Below are 24,881 nucleotides of genomic sequence, written 5' to 3'. Positions count from 1 at the left end.
ATTTAACCAAAATTTGACACAGTGACTTATGTTAGGCTTTTCGACATCCATGTTGTATGTGGTTCAGATCGCTTTATTTTTAGATATAGCTACTAAAAATTGAAATTGAACAATGGCTTGGTCCAAATCGGAACATATTTCGATATAACTGCTATGGGGCATAAGGTATGTAATTTTCACCGGATTTTGATGAAAGGTGGTGTACATATATACCAGAGGTGGTGGGTATCCAAAATTCGGCCCGTACGAACTTAACGCCTTTTTACTTGTTTTTATTCGATACATTCGGTATATCCCTCATATAAACAGGCCTGCGGATTTTACTTTTTGAAGGTACTGATTTGCAACTGTATTCAAAATAAATTTCTGTATCAATCTCGATCTTAAGATTCTGGATTTGGAGGGTACATTTTCGATTCGTTTACAAATTGAAAATATAATTCAAAAGACTTCTAATTATCAAACAACTAATTCCAATAAATAATTATTTATTTTATTCCAGATTAAAGATTCATTTCATGCATATAAAACCGAAAAATACCCAGGGTAAGAAGGTTCTGCCGTTGTTGTTATTGCATGGCTGGCCCGGCTCTGTGCGGGAATTTTATGGCATCATTCCTCTGCTAACTACTCCTAGTGAGAAACATGATTATGTTTATGAAGTCGTTTCCCCTAGTTTGCCAGGGTACGGTTGGTCTCAGGTAATGATATATTAGTCTATCATTTCTATTGAATTCAATAAAGAAGAACACATCGTTTCTTTACTTGCAGGCTTCTTCAAAGAAAGGCCATGGAGCGGCTCAAATGGCTGTTATTATGCACAATTTAATGGTCCGTTTGGGCCACAATAAATTCGTAATTCAGGGAGGCGACTGGGGCTCAATGGTTGGTTCACACCTAGCGGCCCTCTTCCCCGAAAGCGCTTTAGCCTATCACTCCAACATGTGCAGCAATTCGTCTCCCGTGAGCGTTTTAAAGATGGTATTTCACTCGTTTATTCCCAGCTTATTCTATGAGAAACAACACGCAAAGTTTTTTAAACCTATTGGTGAATTATTCGCCCATATTATGGCTGAGAGTGGATACATGCATTTACAGGCCACTAAACCCGATACCATAGGCACAGTTCTTACTCACAGTCCCGTCGGATTGGCCACATACCTCCTGGAAAAATTCTCAGTGTTCACTGACGGCGAATTCAAGCATCTGCCCGATGGGGGCCTTACCAAAAGGTTCACACTCGACAGCCTGCTTGACAATGTTATGATCTACTATGTCACCAACTCGATAACTACCTCACAGCGTCTGTACGCTGAACAATTCTCAAAATCTCAAATGGAATTACAAATGGACCTTGTTGCTGTCACAGCTCCAAGTGGATGCGCCCGTTTCTTGCATGACTTGGCTCACAGTACCGACAGTCAGCTCAAAGATAAATTCGTGAACATGATCCACAGCACTTACTACGAGGATGGTGGCCATTTTGCTGCTATGGAACAACCCAAAGTTTTGTACCAAGACTTCCAGGAGTTTGTCAAAAAGGCTAATTTGTAAGAAAAATACTGAAAGGTCTACTGTTTTCGTTTTTTACGTTGTAAATTATAGGTAACTACTAACTAAGTTCACCAGTTCTTGTCAGAAAAATTTTATATTTGTTGTACCAAATAAAAATTTTATACCATATAAGAGACTATTTTTTTTTTGCAATGTTGGGTCATTACGTTAGTTTAGTATATACAAACTTCGCCATTCCATTTAAATTGAATTTTCTAAAATATTAGCTTTACTCAAACATTTCTAATAAACATTGGTTTAAATTGGTGAACATTTCTGGGTACGCGAACAGACTTAATACTAAGTTTGAGCAATTGAATTCAGCTTCATTAACTGGATTTGTCTAAAATAATACTTTTAATAAACTTTGTGGCAGTGGAGTTTTAAACAGGAAGTTGGGTAATAAAATTTTTTCGAGTTGTGATCTGAAACATAGTCCGGAATTTTTTTGACACATCCATAATAGACAGTGACCCACGGGATATTCCGTCACGGGATAGCGGTGCGCACCACACAGGGTGGAACATTGAGGTCCGATCTGTGTGCTGTCACAAGAAGCTTAGCTGCGAGCTACCGAGCGCGTCCACAGGTTGCGAATAGTAGAATGTTCCATACGGAGTAGCTACAACGGCAGTCGCAGGCAATCAGCGGTATCGAGCGGAGAGCCTCAGTGAGAGGCCGGGCGGCACCGTCTCTTGCATAAATACTGGCTGCCTATGATGCTCGACATGACAAGGCGGGTTGTTGGTGCCTTTAAATAACCAATGGACACCCTGTTTCCGCGGTGATCAGTCCTTTGGAGGGGAAGGAGCTTGCTCAACTACAGGAGCTTGACGAGGATCGCCACCTCCGTATGAAAATGTGGCTACAACAACAGTGATCCAGATTTGACTAACGAATCCGAAGAACGCTTTTGTCATTAAATTCTCAGTGCAATCACATGCATTAACTTCTCTAATGGACCATGGTCCAATAGCCTCAATAGACTAATCTTCTCAGATTTCATATAACCACTGACCCTAAGCGCTTCTTTTTCTCTATACTCTGAGACAGAAAAATCTTCGATCAATCATCAAAAAAATTTTGTAATCGCAACGGGGCACCGCCATCGAATGTTGGTGCGAAAAGCACTAAATTGGTTTCCATCCCCTTCATCCTATGGTAGTGGGAATAAAAATAGTCCAGATCCTACCTATACACAATACATTTTTCCCACCGCATACAAATTTGTCCATAAACACCCCATTAAGAAACAGCGGGGAATTTCTCCCATGTCAAAGGCTATATACCTCATCATTAGTGAGAGGAATCTGTGAACATTTTCTAATGTTTCATAAGCGGACAAAGCGTATGCTGATGACTTTTAGAGATATACTTCAGGAAGTACGAAGCGGACAAATGTCTAAGACGAATGTGTTTTTTTCAACAGGAATAGAAGGAACCTACCGTGGCACCTGTCTCCTTCGGAGAAGAGTCTCCATCCATAGGACTAGTGGCAATGATAGGTGGTATAAACCTCGTGTCATGCGCTGGTTGTGTACTGCTGTCGTTATGTTATACGGTGTTGTGATCTGGTAGACGCTAATACTGTCTATAGACATTGCGGCTAGACAAATTTTTGCTACTAGTGCGTGAGAATATGGGAGCTTTACCTCTTGGCACTGTTTTATTTTCGATGCAATGCCCGTTAACTAGGCATAATGATGGTTGGCATTAATAAATTCTCAGAAAGCCGCGCCGCCATTAAAATATATGCAGATCGTATTTCTGTATTCTAAAACCCCCCTTTGCTACCGCAGAGAGCATGGATAACTTTCTAATCGTATCTCCTATTTAAAAAAAGAGAAAGTGTTTAACTCCGATTTTCAAAAACCTTTCATCTCGGAAATGGGTGCACAGAGAACGAATCTGGTACACCAATTTGATATGAAGTATCTAGGAGACTAACCACCTCAAGAAACCCTCAAGAGAACGTGTTTACCGATATGGGCAATATGGGTATCAAATCCAAGTTATTTACGAGTAAAGTTCACATCTAAAGTCAAAAAATGTAGTCCAAAATGTCTGGGAGTCACTCAACCCCAAAAAAAAAGCCGTATATGTCAAAATGGGAATCAATTGAACGGTCTTGGGGAGTAGACTGTGTTATAAATATATGAAACAAAGTGTCTGTTGGCCACCCAACTTCCAAAAAACCTTCAACTGGACTTGTAGACCGATTGGGACACTTAAATAAAGGATCCGTGACAGAAGAGTACGAATCTGATAATAAATTTTGGGATCAAGTGTCTGGATTGCCGCCCTTAACAAAGAACATCACTAAGCAAGACATGTAGATCGCGCTAATATTGGACTTAAATAAAAGGTCTTCGACCGTAGAGATAATGTTATTTGGTACGTAGCGCCAGGGGGCCAACTGCCTCCATAAAAAGAAAAAAGAAAAGACAACCACCCAACGGACAAGTAAGCCTACCGGGACAATATGGAACCTTGATGAAAAGTCTATGGGTGTAGAATATGAATCCGATATCCAAATTTAGGCAAGTGTTTGGAGTCCGACCATCCAAAATAGTCTTATTAGAGTAGTGTAGAAACTAAATCTGTCGTCAAAATTTAAACAAAAAAGCCTAAGGACGTATACCATTGAAGGGTACAATTTTGAACACCAATTTAGGATGAAGTCAAAACGAAATATCCTGTGGATCCTGCCAGAGTGGCAAAAAGTGCCTTCTGGAAGCTTTTCTGCGAACAGGTGGATAGCGTTATTGCCCACACTTTGCACGATTGTGGGAAATCTTAAAAAATACTATGTGCGAAGTCGGAAAACAATTACGGCTTCCCGAAGCTTCAGAAGTAGAATCGGGATATAGGTTTGTAAGACCGATTTGGACCATACTTAGTACGTATATTGGAAGTTGCAAAAAACTCCATGTAAAATTTCATCCAAATCGGACAAAAATTGAGACTTCTGGTTGCAGGTTGGAGGCCACCTAGGGATCGGTTTATATGGGGACTTTATTCAAATCTGAACAGATATGGCCCACTTGCAATACCCAATGACCTACATTAATAAGAAGTATATGTGGGAAATTTTAAACTGTTATATTTTTCTTTCGAGCGTTATCGTGAGGGACGGACGCACATGACTAGATCGTCTTAGAATGTTAAGACGATTAGGAATATATGTACTATATGTGTCGCAGATCAATTTTTCGAGGTGCTTTATACGGAATGACTAGGCTAGTATACCCCATCCTATGGTAGTGGGTATGAAAATGTTGAAACTCACGTGGTATATTTATGATATGGGTTTGAGAGTAGATAACAAATGCTCTAAACAAATCAATTAATGAGTATCTGAGAGGGAACCATACATAGAAGAAAGTTGGCCGAAAATTCCTTACCAAAACCAAAATGAAGATGCTATCATTCAATTTAATTTCCTATTTACTCGTTTCAACTTTCGATGGATTCTTATAATACTTCACAGGTGACTATTCAATTATTATTTTTATAACCACCACCATAGGCTGGATACATCTGAGGCCTCTAGGTTAAGGAAGATGCTGTCCTTGAGACCTTTTACGGTGGGGTATATTCAGTAGTCAGAGAATGTATGGACAATGTCTAGTGAGGAAACACTAGAACTACTCGTTGATACACATTTCCCGGGAATAGGTTGTCACTGGTATGTATTCGGCGGAGACTATTAGGGACATTGTGTCTGAGCCGAAAATCCTTTGGGCGATAAAAAGGAACATCTCAAGGAGGTGTACTGTCTCCACTACTTTGTCTCTGGAAGAAAACGGTGTAAAAGTGGTCGCGTATGCTGATGACGTGGCAATTACGGTTAGGGGAAAGTTTCTCAGCACTCTAAGAGATATACTTCAGGAAGCTTTACGTGCAACAGCAAAGTGGGCTACCGAAAGTGGTCTAGGCGTAAATCCGTACAAGACAGAAGTAGCTCTTTTCAGCAGGAGATACAAATTTCCTACAGTGGAACCGGTCTCCTTGGGTGGAGAGAATGTTCTATTTACAGAAAGCGAAAAATACCTGGGTGTTTTCCTGGATAGGAAATTGAACTTCAAATCCAACATTTTGGAAAGGGCACGAAAATCAACTCTTGCCCTATACACCTGCAAGAGAGCCATTGCCAAAAGTTGGGGGTTTAGGCCGCGTGTCATGCATTGAGTATATACGGCAGTTGTCAGACCTATAATGCTATATGGTTTTGTGGTCGGGTGGACGGCGCTTCAAAAGTCCACCTAATGTTCAATACTTAACCGGATCCAAATGATGGCTTGTTTGTGCATCACAGCCGCACTGAGGACGACACCATCTGATGCACTTAATTTAATGTTACATGTTATGCTTCTGAACATTGTGGCTGGACAAATTGCAGCGACCACTGCCGTTAGGTTAAAAAGCTTTCTCATTGGTCATGTGGTGGCTACAGACACTGTGTTATCCTTGATACAATATCCGATGTTCCAGGCAGTATGGATTACACCCCACCTGAGCCGCTTTTTGATAAAAACTACTGTACCACTATTCCTGAGAGAGCCGATTGAAACTACGATATCCCTGGTAACAGAAGTGACATGACGGATGGTTCCAAATGAAACGACCAGGTGGGCTTTGGAGTGTACTCTAAAGATCTAAAACTGGTCATATCGAAAAGGTTACCCGACCACTACAGTGTGTATCAAGCGGAGATCCTTGCAATTAAGGAATTCTTGGAATGGATAAGATATAATGTCATTACGACGATGGGCATAAATATCTTCTCAGACAGCCAGGCAGCCCTTAAATCTCTAGAGAACGTATTTCTGAACACAAAAACCGCCCTCGACGGTCGCAGATCTCTAAACGAGACGGCTGAACAGTGCATCTGTTCTGAGTGCCGGGCAACAGAGATATACCAGGGAATTGTAAAGCGGACGAGTTGCTAGGGATACTGGAATCTGTGGGTATGCCTCTAGCGACATGTAAGCTAGTTTTCAGGGCCAGGCCCGAAGAACAACGAATGATAGATTGTCACGAAGAAGGGACTGTGAGCATTCCAAAACAATGTGGCCCAATATAGACTTGAAGAGGTCTACTGCTATGCTGTCATTGGCTAGAACAGTCATTGTGTCCGTCTAATTGGAAAACATGCTGACAGACTAAAAGTTGCATGCAACGACTTTTGCAGAAGCTGTGAGGACACCGAAGAAGAAGAAACTATAGACCACCTTCTGTATGTGTGTCCCACACTAGCAGTCAGAAAGAGTTCCATTTTAGGTTCTCATTTCTTTGAGAACCTGTCTGGTTTAGCGGATTTGAACAAGTTATTAGGCTTTTTAAATCGATCTGGGTGGTTTTAAGATAGGAACTAGAAAGCCTCTTCCTTCTTCTGTTCCTGTTGTATCACCGGCTTAAATCTAAGAATAGAAAAATCTTTGTATCGAAAAATAATATTTGGGTGCAGCAAAACGCACGGCACCAGCTAGTCCTACATCATCTACTATATTGTCATTAAAATAGGACAGACAATGTTGCCTAGTACCTGAAATGGGAATCTAGATGTTCAATAAAACTCTTTTTGCTTTCAAAATCTTAAACCGACATTTGATCTATAAGGTAGATATATCCACTAAATGAATAAAAATTGATTCGCGAGATATAAAAGGCGCAAATTTTTCCTATAACTATTCATTCAGTTTCTTGTGAAAGATGTAGCACAACTAAAACTTCTCTGAATGACAACTATGCCACCAAAGATCCATTAATCACCATTAAAAATGAATATTATTTGAGATTAGAATGTGACTGCTAAACAAAATGATTTGCTCGCATCTCTTTAATATTGTTAGAAAAAATGCACCTTTGGACCACTTGCTTTTCAACTTTTACACAAATTTTACTTTCTATCATCATGGCCTGAGGCTTTCTTTTCACCATAGAGCGAACACATACTTGTGCACACATCATTTTTCGTTAGTATTCTCTCTCTGATTGTTGTATGGAGCTCAATTTTGGTAGTTTCATTTCTATTTAAATATCCATCAATATATTAAGTTGGCTGAGATGTTTTCAAAATTAAAAAAAAACGATTTGAAAAAGTAAAATCGAATTTATTTTCACCCTTACCAAGGCGAAGGTTGTGCATTCAATTCCCAGCAGAGGTTTTGGCCTACCGCTATTGTGGTTTCGATGGTCTAGTGTATCTACAATGGACTGACTCTATAGTCTAATCATACCTTCAAGCCGTGGCTATGGGCACAGAGTGTTGATTATTTTTATGACCAAATATAAGACTGGTGATGAACCCAACATAACTGAATTGTGACGGACCCGCATTAATGTGCATAGCTTGGTTGGGTACAGAAATTTGATGACACAAAACTTTTCAAACGCATCACCATCAGTTGCAACGATAACCTTGAGCTGGAAGGTGCTACTTTGAGGTCAATCATTCGAATGAACGCAGCATAGACGAAAAATGCGTTTAATGAAGAAAACTTTAATAGTGGCCGTTGGCCTGGTTTTGGCATCTATAGTACAAAAATACAGAATATTACAGTACCCGATTGCACCGCCGGAAATGGATTTAAATAAATACTGGGGTTTTGGAAATGGGGCCGGCTACAGAGAAAATAGAGCTGTTGAGCCATTCGATATTTCTGTCCAGCCAAAGGTGAGCTACAAAATTTAATGCATAAGCCCTCTTCTTTTTTTTACAATTTCAAAACCTTTAATTTTATATCATGTCTAAGAAAAAATTAAAATATCTTTAATTAGGAGGGGGGATGTTGAATGTAGACCGAGTCGAACTTTGGATATCAACCACCCAGAAGGCTGGATTAGATTTAACTGACAGCTCACCATCAGACTTACTTAGACATTTTCGTCCATTGTGATGCCCTCTAGGAACATGATGCCCTCTAGTTCATACCGCTGAACCATTCTGATAGCTTTAAAAGGTCAACAACATGCGAATTTTCACTTCGGTTATTTCAGACAATTTCTCAACGAAATAAGGAATCCTTTTCTGCCTACCTATGCATGAAAAAGCCCAACAACTTGCGAATGTTCACATCCAGTTAATCAGAAGTTTTCAAAAACATAAGGACCTAAAGTGGAACTTCCCCTAACTACCAGTGCGACACAAACACACAACAGACGGTTAATGGTCTCCTCTTCCTCGACGTCCTCACAGCTTTTGCAGAAGTCATTACTTGCTACCTTCAGTATATCACCATGTTTACCAATCAGATAATGAGATGTAATGATGGATGCCTGTTCTATCAGCGACAACAAGAATTCTGAAAAAATTAACGCCAACTGTGACATTATATCTTAGCCAAGTGCTTTGGTCGGTTAACCTTTTCCTAGTTCTTCAGAGTAAACTCCAAAACTCACCTGTTCGTCGAGTTTGAAACTATCCGTATAGAAGTCTAAGTAGCTTCAATAACCTTTCGTATTGCAGTTACAATTGGTTCTATCAGGAAGAGTGGGAGGGTATTTTTTATCAAAAAGCGGCTCAGGCAGTGTGTAAACCACATTGCCTCTAACATCAGGCATTGTATCTAGGATAACAGAAAAAGAGTGCTAATTTCGGCCCGGCCGAATCTTATATACCCTCCATCATGGATCGCATTTGTCGAGTTCTTTTGCCGGCATCTCTACTTACGCAAAAAAAGGATAAAAGAAAAGATTTGATCTGCCATTAAAGCGATATCAAGATATGGTCCGGTTTGGACCACAATTAAATAATATGTTGGAGACCTGTGTAAAATGTCAGCCAATTCGAATTAGAATTGCGCCCTTTGTGGACTCAAGAAGTAAAATAGAAAGATCGTTTTATATGGAAGCTGTATCAGGCTATGGACCGATTCAGGCCATAATAAACAAGTATGTTGATGGTCATGAGAGGATCCGTCGTACAAAACTTGAGGCAAATCGGATAATAATTGCGCCGTCTAAAGGCTCAAGAAGTCAAGACCCCAGATCGGTTTATTTGACAGCTATATTAGGATATGCATTGATTTCACCCGTACTTGGCACAGTTGTTAGAAATCATAACAAAACTTATGCAAAATGTCAGCCAAATCGGATAAGAATTGCGTTCTCTAGTGGCTCAAGAAATCCAGATTCAAAATCGGTTTGTATGGCAGCTATATCAGGTTATGAACCGATTTGAACAATACTTGGCACATTTATTGGAAGTCATGACGAAACACATCGTGGAAGATTTCAGCAAAATCGGATAGGAATTGCGCCCTCTAGAAGCTCAAGAAGTCAAGACCGAAGATCGGTTTATATGGCAGCTATATCAGGTTATTGACCGATTTGAACCTAATTTAGCACAGTTGTTGGAAGTCATAGCAAAACACGTCATGCAAAATTTCATTCCAATCGGATAATAATTGCGCCCTCTAGAGGTTCAAGAAGTCAAGACCCAAGATCGGTTAATATGGCAGCTATATCAGGTTATGGACTGATTTGAACCATACTTGGCACACTTGTTGGCTATCATAAGAAAACATGTCGTGCAAAATTTAATTCCAACTTTATACTTTATGGGGTCTCAGACGATCATTTCGAGAAGTTACAAACAGAATGACGAAATTAGTATACCCCCATCCTATGATGGAGGGTATAAAAAGAAATCTCTCTCAGCCGCGTTGCAATGTGTTTAGCCACAATGTCCAGAGGTATAAGGTGTAGCATTAAGTTCAGTGAATCGGATGGTGTCGTCCTCAGTGAGGCTGTGAGGCACAAACAAGCCATCCTTTGGATCCGGCGGATTATTGAACAGTAGGTGGACTTTTGAAGAGCGGTCCACCAAACCACAACGCCATATAGCTTTATAGGTCTGACAACTGTAGTATACACCCACATGATTTATACCCCCCAACTTTTGCCAATGCCTCCCTTGCAGGAGTATAGGGCAAGATTAGCCTTTTTCTTTTTTCCAAAATGTTTGATTAGAAGTTCAATTTCCTGTCCTTCAAAACACCCAGGTATTTTGCGCTTTCAGTAAATGGGTCATTCTCTCATCCAAAGGAGAGTTGTGCCACTGTGGTTATATTTTAATATGGTACAATCTGGACCAAACTTGTCAGGGATGTCAAGAAGTCTAGTACATCTTATTTACTTACCCCAATTCGAAAGATCGGTCTATATGAGGCCTATAATATAAAGCCCATCTTCTAACTTAGCCAGCCCATGAGCCTTGCTCATCTCTTAGTCAGATATAAAAGAACTGAAATATGATAACATAAGATTGGCCCGGCAATTTTTTTATATATATATATTTTTTTTTTGTAGAAGTTCTCTTTACTTGTACTAATTCTAACTACATTTGTATCCATTACAGGTAATTGAAGATCTCAAATTTCATTTGAATAATCCAATAAAGCTGCATGAACCACTGGAAGATGTTGCATTTGAATATGGTTTCAATTCTAATTATTTACAAAGCATAATAAAGTACTGGCGTGATGATTATTTGCCTAAGTGGTCGGAGCGAGAAAGATACTTGAAGAAATTTGATCACTTCCAGACAGAAATTCAAGGGTAAGCATTAAGCTTCAAGCATGACAAACGAAAAATCCTGTAAGCTACTCTAAAAGTTTTGAACGGATAAAGGTATCGGCAATATTATTTATATTAGAGATTTTTTTATTTAATATTTCCTTATTAACGTTCCTGCGCCTTTTTTTAACTTTTTTTATTCAATATCTTGCTTTCCAGATTGAAAATTCACTTTATTCATGTGAAACCCAAACAAGTCGAGAGCAAACGAATTCTACCCATTTTGCTATTACATGGCTGGCCAGGATCAGTACGTGAATTTTACGACTTTATTCCCCTACTTACAACACCCAACGATAGAAGTGATTATGTGTTTGAAGTTATTGCTCCTAGTTTACCAGGTTACGGCTGGTCACAGGTAACCCCTCCAATTTTTCTGGCTAAATAGAATTTTAAAACTTCATTTCTATTCGCTTTTTTAGGCTGCTACCAAGCAGAATTTCGATACTACTCAAATTTCCATTATCATGCGTAATCTTATGATGCGTTTGGGCCACGAAACATTTCTTATTCAAGGAGGCGATTGGGGTTCTATAATTGGATCGAATTTAGCTGCACTTTTTCCAGAAAATACTTTGGCCTACCATTCTAACACGTGTTTGAATTTTAGTCCGATTGCAGCATTCAAAGCTGTGATTTCCAAACTCTTCCCTTGGCTTTTCTACGCTAAAGAACATTCAGTTTTCTTTAAATCACTGGGCAAATTCGTCGTCGATGCTATTGAAGAAAGCGGATATTTGCATATACAAGCCACGAAACCCGACACTATTGGTACGGCTTTGTCCCACAATCCTATAGGCCTGGCAGCATACATTCTAGAAAAATTCTCCTCTTGGACCAATAACGAATTTAAGCACTTGAATGACGGGGGCCTTACCAAGCGTTATACCCTTGATAGTCTTCTGGATAATGTCATGATCTATTACATCACCAATTCCATTACCACATCCCAGCGTCTATATTCGGAAAACTTTTCGACAGCTCATCGGCATCTGGAGATGGACCGCGTTGCAGTCAAAGCTCCGACGGCATGTGCGCGCTTTTTGTATGATGTATGTCATCAAACCGACTATGAGCTCAAAGACAAGTACGTGAACATGATCCAAAGCACTTACCATGAGGAAGGCGGTCATTTTGCTGCAATGGAAGTATCGAAGATATTGTATGACGACTTCATTCAATTTGTGAAAAAGGCTCATCTGTGATCCAGTGCTGCGACAAGTATTTCAGATTTTAATGTACACACATATACACATATTTTGTACACCTAGATAATTTAGTCTTGCCGTTGCTAGTAAACACTTTCTGATGATACTAAATTACAAATTTTCAACTTTTGAATAAAACCATACAAAATTTTTCACCTTTTAAATACCAATTGAAGTATTTGCTATATTTATACCCTACACCACTAAAGTGGTACAGGGTATTATAACTTAGTGAATTTGTTTGTAACACCCAAAAGCACAGAGATAGACCCATTGATAAGTATACCGATCGACTGAAAATCACTTTCTGATTCGATTTGGCTATGTCCATCTGTCTGTCCGTCTGTCCATGTTAATTTGTGTACAAATTTGGTACAGGCATGTTTTTCGGTCTAGAGACGAAGCCTATTGAAATTGTAAAAAAATCAGTTTAGATCTGGATATAGCTCCCATATATATGTTCGTCCGATTTTCAGTAATAATGCAATAAAATGGTCATTTGTTAAACGATTCTCTCGAAATTTGGCTGGAAGGTTTTTCTTACTACTATCGACATTACAGGTGAATTTCAGGGAAATCGGTTTAGATTTAGCTCTCATATGTATATATCGCCCGATTTTAACTTCTAGAGTCACAGCAAGCGCATTTTTTGACCAATCTTGCCAAAATTTTGCAATACACTTTCCTCGACGACTGCCACAGTATCTGAGGAGTTTGCTCGTTTAATATATATAAAGTTTTTCCAATTTGTTAACCGATTCTGTCGAAATTTTGCAGGAAGGATTTTCTTATGACTCTCAATATTACTGTTAAATTTAATAGAAATCGGCCCAGATTTAGATATAACTGTCATATATGTATATAGCCAGATTTTCACCCTAAGAGCCACTGCAAGCGCATTGTTTGACCAATCTTGCCAAAATTTTGCACAACGCTTTCCTCGACGACTACCACATTATCTGAGAAGTTTGCTCGTTTAATATATAAAGTTTTCCAAATTTTGGGCGTACATTTTTTGTTTAACCGCATATATATGATTTTAGTACTTATTTTTTCTGCTGTTATTAAAAATTGATTAAAAATGATCAAGTTGTCGAAATTCAGATAAAATGTTGCGCTACAAAAATTTTGAAGTTTTATGACGGTTTTAGGCAATTTTCAACGTTTTACCTACTTGAAACAGCAGAAAACGTTTGCTGCTGTCTCAATTTTAGCAGACTTTCTGTTGTTATAGCAAACATTTTTGCGGTTTTAACTGACAAATTTCTATGAGTATAAAAATACTCCTTAGGGCCAACCATTCTAGTTCCCTATTTTCCCGTTAGGCCCACATAACCAGTTGAGGTGGTTAAACTTTACATTCTTTGAACATTTTGAGTTCCACTATCCATAACGTTTGTCAAGTCTCTTGGCCATTGCTGTCAATTTTGTCAACTTCTTCGTTCCAATTTTCAATTAACTACTCGTAATTCAGATGTTTTACGCCTTCCATACCACTGTCAAACATTTTCGCGCCACTTTAAGAATTCCGAATTTAGTCGATTTGTTCTACTCTGCAAGACTCTATTATATTTAGCTTTCAGTTAGTTATAATTTTTTGCAAGCATATCTCACAACAACTTTGTTATCATTTTAAAAACAAATTTTTGGATTACATAGTATATTCCACGTAGTCTTCCATTCCAGACTTATCAATGCGATTAACCGATGTTAAATTTTGTTGAGTTATTTAGAACGAGTGAAATTTTTATAACATTTTACAGTGCTGGTCAAAACTGTTGGTCATTGTTTACTCATGGCATCCATAATGATATGGAAAGCGGTGAGTGTGAAAAAAACATTGCTATCTGGTAGTTGCGGTGACGAAGATACACTTAGGTCTAAGCATTGACGACGCCACTCACTATATACCGCGCTGATAAGTTAGGTCAATGCATTACCATTCTTGTACAACCTGGCTTGAAAATCGCGTACCTTGTGATTGATACATATTTTGTCGACTCTAGAGATCTTTCTCTAGTCTTCTTTAGGTACTTTATATTGGTGCAGGACTCTGTAAGGTATCTATTATTGATTGTTTTGAACTGCGTTCCACAATTGTTTTTAACCTTAGAAATAAGGTCTGAATTAATTGAAATGTCATGTACAAAAATCAATTTGTAATTGTTTGTTGGCTTATTTGTATAGATTCAAAAACGACTAAACCGATTTTCTTTAAATTTTCAGAGATCTTGAAAATCGGATAGTGTATTGTTTGATATCTGAAGGGGAGAGAGGAACCTTCCCTTACCCTAATTTTCAAAAACGCCAGATCACAGTCTTGGATAAGACAATTCAAACGAAATTTTGTTTGCGCTCTAACAGTGGCAAATTTGGGGTCAGTTACTTTGAGGGGCCGCCCCACTCCCGAAACGCCTCAAAAGAGTATATAGACAAATCATGACAACATGTAACTCAAATCAATGGTGTTTGAGAGTCGACTTTTGAAGCCCCCTAAAGTTCTCCTAAACCAAACATATTTACCGACTATGGCAATATAAGGCTCAAATAAAAAATTCGGATTAGAGCGCAGGACTAAGTGTCTGGGGGTCCTTCCCTCCCCCAAAACAACCCCAAAACTGTACTTTTTTACGGACCACAGCGCTCTTAATTGCATTTGAGCCTCAATTAAAGGTACTTGGGAGTAGAGCAGGAATCTGGTACGTATTTTTAGGACTAAGTGTCTGGGTGGCCAGTGGCTACCGGACATATTTACCGGCAATGGCAATATTGGGAAATTTGCCCCTGTTCCTTAATGTAATGTTTGTGGGCAAATTTGCAATTGAAATATTAGGGTCAAATGAAAGGTACTGGAGAGTGAAAGTGGAGCGGGCCCGGTTCATAAGTATTATAAAGCAGTCTTTCTGTGTCACATGAAAAAAAGCTTTCACTAAATTTCAGTTAATATATTCGTCTCTTTCTTTGCTAAGTGTGGCTTTTATGGATCGGCGGATCGGTCTATATGACAGCTATATCCAAATCTATTAAAGTAGAATGTCGAAGGGCCTAACACAACTCACTGCCCCAAATGCGCGCAATAATTGCTATGTCAAAAATTATTAAAACTATTAACAATTTGTTTGATTTTGTAAGTCATTAACATGTTTAATCGGTCTAATTTAGGTGTATAGTGTTTCTGTATAGATTCGCAAGCCCAGGTTCGAGTCACGCTGTGAAATTTTTTATGCATTTCTCATTTAAATTTTCATAACCTACACCACCACTGTGGTACAGGGTAATATAGATTTGTGCATTTGTTTGCAACGCTAAGAAGGAGAAGAGCTAGACCCATCGATAAGTATATGGATCGGCTTAGAATCACTTCCTGATTCGATTGGGCTATGTCCGTCTGTCTGTCTGACCATGTATTCTTGTAATCAAGGTACAGGTCGCATTTGTTGTCCGATTTTCACAAAATTTTATCCAAGGACAAACGTTATTGATTTTGAAAAAAAAATCGGTTCAGATTTAGATATAGCTCCCATATATACCTTTTATCCGATGTGCTCTTTAAAGCTGTAGAAACCACAATTTTGGTCCGATCATTACAAAATTTGTCACAAAGTGTTTTTTTTTTGACGTCCCAATATGTGTGCAAAATTTCATTGAAATCGGTCCAGATTTAGATACAGCTCCCATATATATCTTTCATCCGATATTCCCTTTTAAAGCTGTAGGAGCCACAATATTGGTCCGATCTTTACCAAATTTAGCATGAGATGTTTCGTGTGACGTCTTAACCCGTGTGCAAAATTTCTAAATCGGTTCAGATTTAGATATAGCTCCCATATATAACTTTCATCCGATTTGACCTATTAAGGCTGTAAAAGGCACAATTTTGGTCCAATCTTTACCAAATTAGGCACGAAGTGCTTTTTTTGACGTTCTAGTATATGTGAAAAATTTTATCAGAATCGGATTAGATCTATATATAGCTTCTATATATATCTTTCATCCTATATGACCTGTTTAAGCTGTAGTAGCCACAATTTTGGTCTCACCCTTAAAAAATTTTGCAGGAGATGTCTTATTTGACGTCGCGCTACATGCAAAAAATTTCATCAAAATCGAACCAGATTTAGGTAAAGTTCTCATATATATATATATATCTTTTATGCGTTCCAACTTTTAAGGCTGTAGAAGCCACAATTTTCATACCATCATAAGAAAATCGTACAAGGTTCTATTTGATATTTCAATAGGTATGCAAAATTAAAGTCTGACTAGATTTGGATATAAGTGCTATATATTAAGAGTATTACCTAGACTCGTTTTTAAAGTGATTCCTTTAATTTTTTTTATTTAAATTTAATTTCATTGAGAAACTCATTGCTGTGCAGTAATGCTTATTGCGTTATTTTATCATTAACAAAGTGATGTCGGTAGGCTAGAGGATGCGTGGAAGACTACCAAACATAAAATGATGAGTTCAAATCTCCTCGTCGATCACTGACAAAACTTGCAAAATTGTTTAAGTAGACAGATTGGCAAAGAAAAAACCGACAGCTAGCAGAAAAATAAAAAAATATTTTTTCAAACATTAACAAATGTCCAAAGAAATCAATTACGGAACTAGTTTGTTGAAATTAGCAGAAGTACTAGTTCCAGGGCCAACTGGTTACTCATGACAAACCCATGTTAAATTCACTAGTTATTTACACTTAAACAAACTTGAAACTAGATCTGATTACTTTGGAACTAGTGAATAAACAGGTTTCAAACTAGTGGCCTGGACTACTGGGTTACGGCCTTATCACAAAACTTAATAAAGCCTTAAATAGGTTTATTTGACAGTTCTTTCAAATAAACCTATTTCAAATCTATATTAAGTTTTGTGAATGCCGTGTTAATATACACATATTTTTTCCTAGTACGATTTTTGAAAGCTTCTTAGGTTTTTGTTAAGATATATGGCTATCAAACATGTTATATATCAAAATATTTCCCGTAGTCGTCGTAGATATAGGGTGCACCCCGAGGAAGTTGCATAACAGCTAGATGGGCTACATATATACTTTCTTTCTCATTAAGTTCGGAAATCTTGTTACGACCTCAAAATAGTGTTCTGCGAAAAGTTGAGTTCAGTTGCAGTTTCAGACATTTTTATTAGAAAATTGTATACCTTTTTGTACTCCACGGTACAAATCTCGCTCACACCAAAATAAATGAGCACTCAACAAAACGATAAGAATAAAATCTTAAATAAAAATGCTCAGCCTTCGAGTAGAAGTCAATGGTACACGTATCAAAATTCTATATTTCAACCATAATAGTGGCTAAAATTGATAGGAACAGCGTCGGGGTATATTGACGGCGATTGCCTGTAGAGATTGTTTTGGGGCTTAATGCAGTTATCATGCGATAACAATATTCCCATCCAGCTACACCAGTTGAGAGTGGAAAACTGAAACAAAAACAAATATACAAAATCCAGCTAATAATGACGATAATGGTCATAATAGCAACAGCAATCACGGCAATTGTCAAACACATCAGGTGGCAGTCGCTAAAAATACCTGGAGCATATCAGTGGCACACTTCTACGTTTCTTAGGTTCGTAAATCATCTTTAAACACAAACGGGTACAATGTCACCATTTACGCGTGTTTTAATCCTGTTACTCGCCATGGGCGGGGGTATGGTGTACAAGGAGATCTCTCACTTGGTGGGCGATGTTGAAGTTCCCCAGTTACCAATGAATCAGTGGTGGGGCGATGAAGAGGAACCAAAAGATTGGGAAGCCTATTTGGCCAACTCATCAGAAGTTATAGGCAATCGTTTATTGTATCCGGATACGGTAAGTTATTAAAAGACTTAAAATAGTTATCTTGCTAAATTTTATTTTTTTTTTTTTTTGTCACCGGCGAAATCTTCAATGTAGCCACATTTAAAATACTTTAGCCAATACTGCAGCTTAATCCCAATTAAATTGTTTATTATTTTTTTCCATAGACTATCGATGATTTGCGATCGCAGCTCAATCGTACGCTCCACCTTACGGAACCTCTGGAAGATGTTGCCTTCGAATATGGCTTTAATACGAAATTTCTAGAGGAACTTGTCACATACTGGCGCGATGATTATTTGCCCCGTTGGCGTGAGCGCGAAGTCTTTCTTTGGCAATTCAATCATTTTACCACCGATATTCAAGGGTACGTTGCCTAAGGCACTTCACACTGACCGATCTATGCCTTATCACTGGTCAGCATAATGTAAAGTGTCTGTTAATAGTCAATTGTTATCAATTGCTAATGTTTCTCTTACTAATTGATCGAACGTAGTTTACGTATGCATTTCCTACATTTGATGGTTTATGAGGAAAATGCAGTGGGCAAACATCACTACCCGGTACTCCTGTTACACGGTTGGCCTGGGTCTGTTCGCGAATTCTATAACCTTATTCATAAACTGCACCAGACCAAGCTCGACAAGAACAATAAATACATATTCAATGTTGTGGTGCCTAGTTTACCCGGATTTGCTTGGTCACAGGTAAGTGGAAATCCCACTAACTTAAAGTTAAGGTTATGAGATCCTACCTAGGTCAATATATATAAATTCAAGCCTTCTGATAAATAACACACAATCAACATGGCATAAACAATTTAAATTGAAATTAAATTTTTGTTTTGTTTGATTTTACATATCCGGATATAAGCAACCTGACGAGTTTACCATGATCGCCTATGAGAACTTTTGAAAATTTTTCAGTTGTGTTAAATTTCATTAATGTGACAATATTTGTGAAGTATTCGGGCGCAGGTAACCCCTTTCGGACGATAGAAAGAGACTGGCATGAGAGAATGGTTCCTACCTAGATTTTCCCATGAGAGAATGGTCCCTACCTAGATTTTCCCACGAACATTCCAATCAGGAACAGGGGATTCAAGTTTTGATATAGAGCGGGGATAACCACCGCTGAAGATATTTTTTTGACGTTCACGCAGATTTTTAAACACAGGCGTTCGGCGCCATATGCGGACATGCTTACCTCTGCGCCACGCTGGCCTCTGTCTGTCAATACCAGTATTTATTAGATCCATTGATCGTTAATATATTTCCGATAAGAATACTACATAATGGGGTAGCTGGCAAACTACCAAATTTTTTGTGTGAAAATATTTTTTATTGATTCAATTGGTTAAAATGTGTGAAAGTGATCTAAAATTCAGAATCTATTCATTCTAGCTCGATATGATCACTCTTTGCCTTGACTAATCTGCCGATACATTGAGTCTTTCCCCTACAATGGCTTTCTTCAGCGCATCCATAGTGGCATATTTTGTAGTCCTTGCTCTCTATAATGACCCAAATAGAAAATTCCATAGTTATTGACATATCATTATATAGTTTACTAGCCGAACCGGGCCCGCTCTGCGGCGCCTTCTTTAACTCTCGAATGTCTTTTTATGGTGGGGACACTTCGCCCTGAATGTGGATATTGAATTCGTGCCACTGTAGCCTATGTCCGCTAGGTAACGCTGAACGCCTGCGCACGAATCCTGGCGAGAACATCGAAAAAATTTAAAAGCGGTGGTTATCCCCTCTTAATGCTGGTGAAAGTTGCGAGGTACAAAGCCATGTATGACCGTGTAAATTCTCCCGAGAGAGGAGTTGCACTGCGTCACGCCGTTCGGACTTGCCTATAAAATACGGCGAATACGGTGGTTGTGGAACGATATTGGTTAAATTGTGGCGAATAAATGCGGTATACAAAAAATTTTGTGACTTTGGAACCAATCGTGATTTTACTTTTCTTAGGCCCAAATGATCTTTCGAAATGGCTTTCAATGATCCATCCGATATTCCAGTAAAGTCCTTGATTTTATTGACACAATGATCAGAAGTTGATGTTAGTGGCTGTCCTGGACTTGGTTCACGCCCTCTTTAAATAATTTGCACCAATCAGAAACTTTTGCAATTATCGCCGAAGGCTTTTTGCAACATTCTGAACCCTGCGGTACCAGAAATTTCATTCCGCACACAAAATCTAATGGAATTTCTTCGTTGAATAATTGCCCTATGGCACTTACGCAATACGTCTTAGTGATCCTGTGTTCGACAAAAGTTGTCACAGCTATCCTCTCTGCTGCACATCTTCATTGTTAGATTTTCCGCTCTTATTTCACCGATCCGCTTTTCTCGTAGCGCCAGCGTTGACAGCGGAAGACTGTATGCTCTGCATCATCCACCATCTCTTCTTCTTCGTAGAACGGTGAGCTGCATTTTCCCATTCTATGTAGGTACTTGCGGAAGTATCCATGTCCTGATATTGCCTGCGTCTAATAGAAGTTTGCGTCACGTTTCTTTCTACCGGTCCATTGTTTTATCGGGGATGAGCTTAATCAATCTGCCTCACGAGTCATTATTCCATCTTGAGCGCCAAATGCTCAGCGTGTCATGTCAAATATCTTCCAATAGGGACTCCTGTTGGGGGTTCAGTTTGACGTCATACACTTTGATCCGCTCTAGGTCCGTAGGTCTATTGGCACCATCCCGGCAATAACGAGAACTGGGGGTTCAGACATTATTCAGTAAGATACCGTAACTTTTAGAGCGGGCGTCTTCGGTACCGAAAGAAGCGCCTTAGCCCTACATCTGGCCTTTACCACAAATCTCGCTTCCATATTAAATAATACTATTGCAGGCCTCTATCATTAGCTTGTGCCTGACTGTTAGAGGCCCGTCAATGTTCGCCATTAATCGCCCTAATTGGGCCGTTATCTTCGCCGCTTTAGTTGCCTCGTACTGTGTCTGGGCTGTAAAAGTCTGCTTAGTGTCGAGTCGTTCCCCTAGGTATTTTACGTGCCTTCTAGTGGGTAAGAAGAGGACCTCCATCCGCATATCGATCTTTGTGAGTTGTTTTCTCGTGAGCAGGAGCAGCTCAGCCTTTTGCTTTGCAAGCTGTAGCCTGTGGGTTTCTAACAAACGTCTAGTTCTGATCATGACCTGATGTAGTCTTCGTTGCGCCTCGTCCGTAGTTCTTGCTGTGATGACAGCGGCGATGTCGTCTGCGTAACCGACCATAAATGTATTTACCGTCCTCAGTATTCCGTCGTAGCTGACGTTCCAGAGGTCGTGCCCAAGTATGGAACCTAGTGCAGCTCCCGACGTAACCTCATAACTTCCCATAGCCTCGGCGGATGTGTAGAACAGCACCAGGTCTCTCAGATAGCTTCATCTTCATGGCCCGCAAAACGTCCACCTACCTGAGGCTGTTAAAGGCGTTATTGACGTCCAGCGTTGCCAATGCTACAAGAGTTCAGACGTTAGCCTGCTTCCACGAGATTCTTCATCCTACGGCGATTGCCTCCGTGAGTCTAGGCATTATTAAACGTTTCACCAGCTGGCCCGCTATGTTCAGCATACACAGTGGCCTACAAGACGATGACGATTCTGGATCACCTTTCTCCTTACTGATCAAAGTCAGCCTTTGTTGTTTCCATACATCTAAGAATATTCCTTATGACAGACATCTGTTATATATATTCAGAAGCATTTCTGGTCTTTTCTCGGTGATTTATCTTTTCTTCTACTGAGACTCCGTCGTGACTGGGAGCCTTTCCGCTTTGAAGGCTACTTGCAGTGAGTTTGAGTTCTTCAAGTGTGAGTGTAGGAGCTTGTGTATCCACTCCAATGTTTTCGCCATTTGGTCTTGGATCATGTTCGGGGAATAGGGTGGTTACAATAGTCCGCATGGTTTTGTCATCTATCTCCATATTTGGACTTTTCATTCCATAACGACTTTGTATCCAAGTAGCCAGTGGTCTCGGTTGAGATCTTCTCTTAGTTCTTTCCATTTCTCGTTTTTGCTTTTGATAATAGCATTGCCGAATGCATTTTTTTGCCTTCTAATATTGAATATGTTCTGCTTCAATTGAGTCATTCCACCATTTTACTGGGGATCTGGTTGGTTGTTCTCGGGCTCTTAATCCTATCACATCCCTTAGAAAATATTGACATGGTGCGATCCGCAGATATTAAGGTGTTTCCGGATTCCTGCATATGTCGGTCGATCACGGCTAGGAGCAGAAATGGTTCTAGCTTTTTCACATTCCATTTGCATGTGTTTGACTTCGTCCTTTTTACTGGCTTGGCGTCTCTGGGCCAAAAAGAGAAGTCGATGTACTGGTGATCACTTGGAGTGTATGTCTCCAGTACCCGCCAGTTGTCGGTCTTATCTGCGATTCTCTCAGATACGAGCGTTATGTCGGGAATTGTGCATTAACATCCTGGGCGGCTGAATGTGGAAACGCTCCCACTATTGGCCACAACCAATCCCGTCCTTGCTACCATTTCCAATATCTTTCTACCTCTTGAGTTGGTCGATTGCATGCCACTCTACTGTTCGGGAGTTAAAATCGCCTGCCACTAAATGGTCGTCTCTCTCAGTGTATCCTCGATATCATAAAGTTTGGACTGGAATTCGTCAATAGCATCGCTGGGGGTAAGATAACAAATAAACAACCTAAAGTTTATTAGCCTTACCCATACGAATCCCTTGCCCTTTCCACTTTTTTCGGCTAAATGCTTCTTCTGGTTGGAATCCATTTAGCAGTAGTTTCAGTCTCGACTTCGATCCAGAACCCTTAGGCAACTTCTCTAATTTGCTCACTTACTACGGAGGCCACCGTAGCGTAGAGGTTAGCATGTCCGCCCATGACACTGAACGCCTGGGTTCGAATCCTGGCGAGACCATCAGAAAAATTTGCAGCGGTGGTTTTCCCCTCCTAATGCTGGCAACATTTGTGAAGTACTATGCCATGTAAAACTTTTCTCTTAACAGATGTCGCATTGCGGCACGCTTTTCGGACTCGGCCATAAAAAGGAGGCCCCTTATCATTGAGCTTAAACTTGAATCGGACTGCACTCATTGATATGTGAGAAGTTTACCCCTGTTCCTTGGTGGAATGTTCATGGGCAAAATTTGCAAATTAACTGAAAACACCCTTAAACACCTTATTTCTATGGGAATCTATTGAGACATGGAAAAAATTCGTGTCATCAAGAAAATTCGCAAAAACGTATATTGATAAACATATCGCTAGTGGTTGTCTCTGACTTTGACTCAGCATTACTCTTTTTCAACTCAAGTTATTTCATACATATTTAGTACGCTTACATGAAAATTCACTTGCACTATTGCTTTTTTGCTTAACTGGAAATAAATTTTACTTATCCGAATTACGCTTAATAAAAAATTACGAATAAGTGAAACCAATTTAATGCATTTTTAGCGTTTCAGTTATCCGGTTTCGACTGTGCACAAATGGAAAATTCATCTACAGCACTACCCACATTAGACATAGATATGTCCCTATCAAGTCCCCTTCGAGATTCCAATGAGATCTTGAAATATTTATTTTAAACATTTCCGATATTCAAATGCCAACATTTTCTTTTCCAGGGGACATCAAAACGAGGCCTGGGTCCGGCTCAAATCGCAGTTATGATGCGAAATTTAATGCTACGCCTCGGATACAAAAAATTCTTCATTCAAGGTGGTGATTGGGGCTCTGAAATCGGTTCAAATATGGCTACGCTATTTCCGGAAAATATCCTCGGCTTTCATTCCAACATGTGCTTTGTTTCAACACCAAAATCTCTAATAAAGGGGTTCGTTGCTGGAATTTTCCCCAGTATCTTTGCTCCCAGAGGTTATGAAGACTTTTTCTTCCCAACTTCAGAGAAAGTGAGTTACCTTCTAGAGGAAACTGGTTATGCCCACTTACAATGTACCAAACCGGATACAATTGGTTCAGCATTACACGATAACCCCGTTGGTTTGGCCGCCTACATCCTTGAAAAATTCTCAACATGGACAAATGCGTCATATCGCCACTTACCCGATGGCGGCCTGAAGAAACGTTACAAATTAGATGCCCTTTTGGATAATGTCATGATCTACTATTTGACCAACTCCATAACAACTTCAATGCGTATTTACAAGGAGATGGCATCACCAGAGCATAGAGCTCTGCAAATGGAACGCGTACCCACCAGTGTACTTACTGGATGCGCCCGTTTCAAGAGTGATATGGCACACTTATTGGACATACAACTGAGGGATAAGTACAAGAATTTAATCCACAGTACCTACTACAAAGAAGGCGGCCACTTTGCTGCCATGGAAGTACCGAACATTTTGTATCTAGACTTTATAAACTTTGTCAAAAGAGTTGAGGGAATTAAAAAAATTTCCGGATACAAAATGGAACTATAAACGATTTTAAGAAGTGCATTTTTTTTATAAATATTTTACAATAGACTTATTTTCAAAATATAATTGACTTAAGAAAATATATATACATTTTTAATTTTTACATTTTTTAATTAACAATTTTGCAATTCAATATGAAATTCTTAAAGCGAACATATCGAAGTAAGAGGAGGCAGATAAATATGAGCACATAAAAGGTACAACGATTGTGTTTCTTACGTTTCAACCGATCTTCACGGTTGCGCAAATACAAATCAGTGCACGCAAAAAAAATAGTA

General features: G+C 39.2%; 3 protein-coding genes across 3 annotated transcripts in view; all 3 read left to right on the top strand.

Annotated features, from left to right (window-relative positions):
- LOC106085238 (juvenile hormone epoxide hydrolase 1) overlaps positions 1 to 1,686 on the top strand; it is a 37,782-nt gene extending 36,096 nt beyond the window's left edge. Inside the window, exons 3-4 of the mRNA XM_013249369.2 lie at positions 503 to 701; positions 772 to 1,686. Of these exons, the coding sequence (XP_013104823.2) occupies positions 503 to 701; positions 772 to 1,554 (982 nt within the window). The 3' untranslated portion in view covers positions 1,555 to 1,686. The remainder of the gene's footprint in view (positions 1 to 502; positions 702 to 771) is intronic.
- LOC106085242 (uncharacterized) overlaps positions 1 to 24,881 on the top strand; it is a 137,706-nt gene that overhangs the window by 59,025 nt on the left and 53,800 nt on the right. The window lies entirely within an intron of this gene.
- Positions 7,599 to 24,687, top strand: LOC106085229 (uncharacterized). The gene is made up of 9 exons (XM_059369821.1): positions 7,599 to 8,233; positions 10,919 to 11,118; positions 11,296 to 11,494; positions 11,559 to 12,339; positions 17,818 to 17,879; positions 17,956 to 18,180; positions 18,336 to 18,535; positions 18,665 to 18,875; positions 23,791 to 24,687. The coding sequence occupies exons 1-9, from the start codon at positions 8,039 to 8,041 to the stop codon at positions 24,604 to 24,606; spliced, it is 2,889 nt and encodes a 962-aa protein (XP_059225804.1). The 5' UTR covers positions 7,599 to 8,038; the 3' UTR covers positions 24,607 to 24,687.

The sequence above is a fragment of the Stomoxys calcitrans genome, chromosome 5, assembly GCF_963082655.1.
Source record: "Stomoxys calcitrans chromosome 5, idStoCalc2.1, whole genome shotgun sequence".
Taxonomy (NCBI): domain Eukaryota; kingdom Metazoa; phylum Arthropoda; class Insecta; order Diptera; family Muscidae; genus Stomoxys; species Stomoxys calcitrans.
Note: the sequence above shows the minus strand (reverse complement) of the source record. Positions and strands in the feature narration are given on the sequence as shown.

Excerpts from the sequence above, each read along its gene's own strand:
- LOC106085229 (XM_059369821.1), top strand. The coding sequence starts at position 8,039 with ATGCGTTTAATGAAGAAAACTTTAATAGTGGCCGTTGGCCTGGTTTTG. Across the intron at positions 11,119-11,295 it reads TTCCAGACAGAAATTCAAGG|ATTGAAAATTCACTTTATTC; the intron begins GTAAGCATTAAG and ends CTTGCTTTCCAG. Across the intron at positions 18,876-23,790 it reads CCGGATTTGCTTGGTCACAG|GGGACATCAAAACGAGGCCT; the intron begins GTAAGTGGAAAT and ends TTTCTTTTCCAG.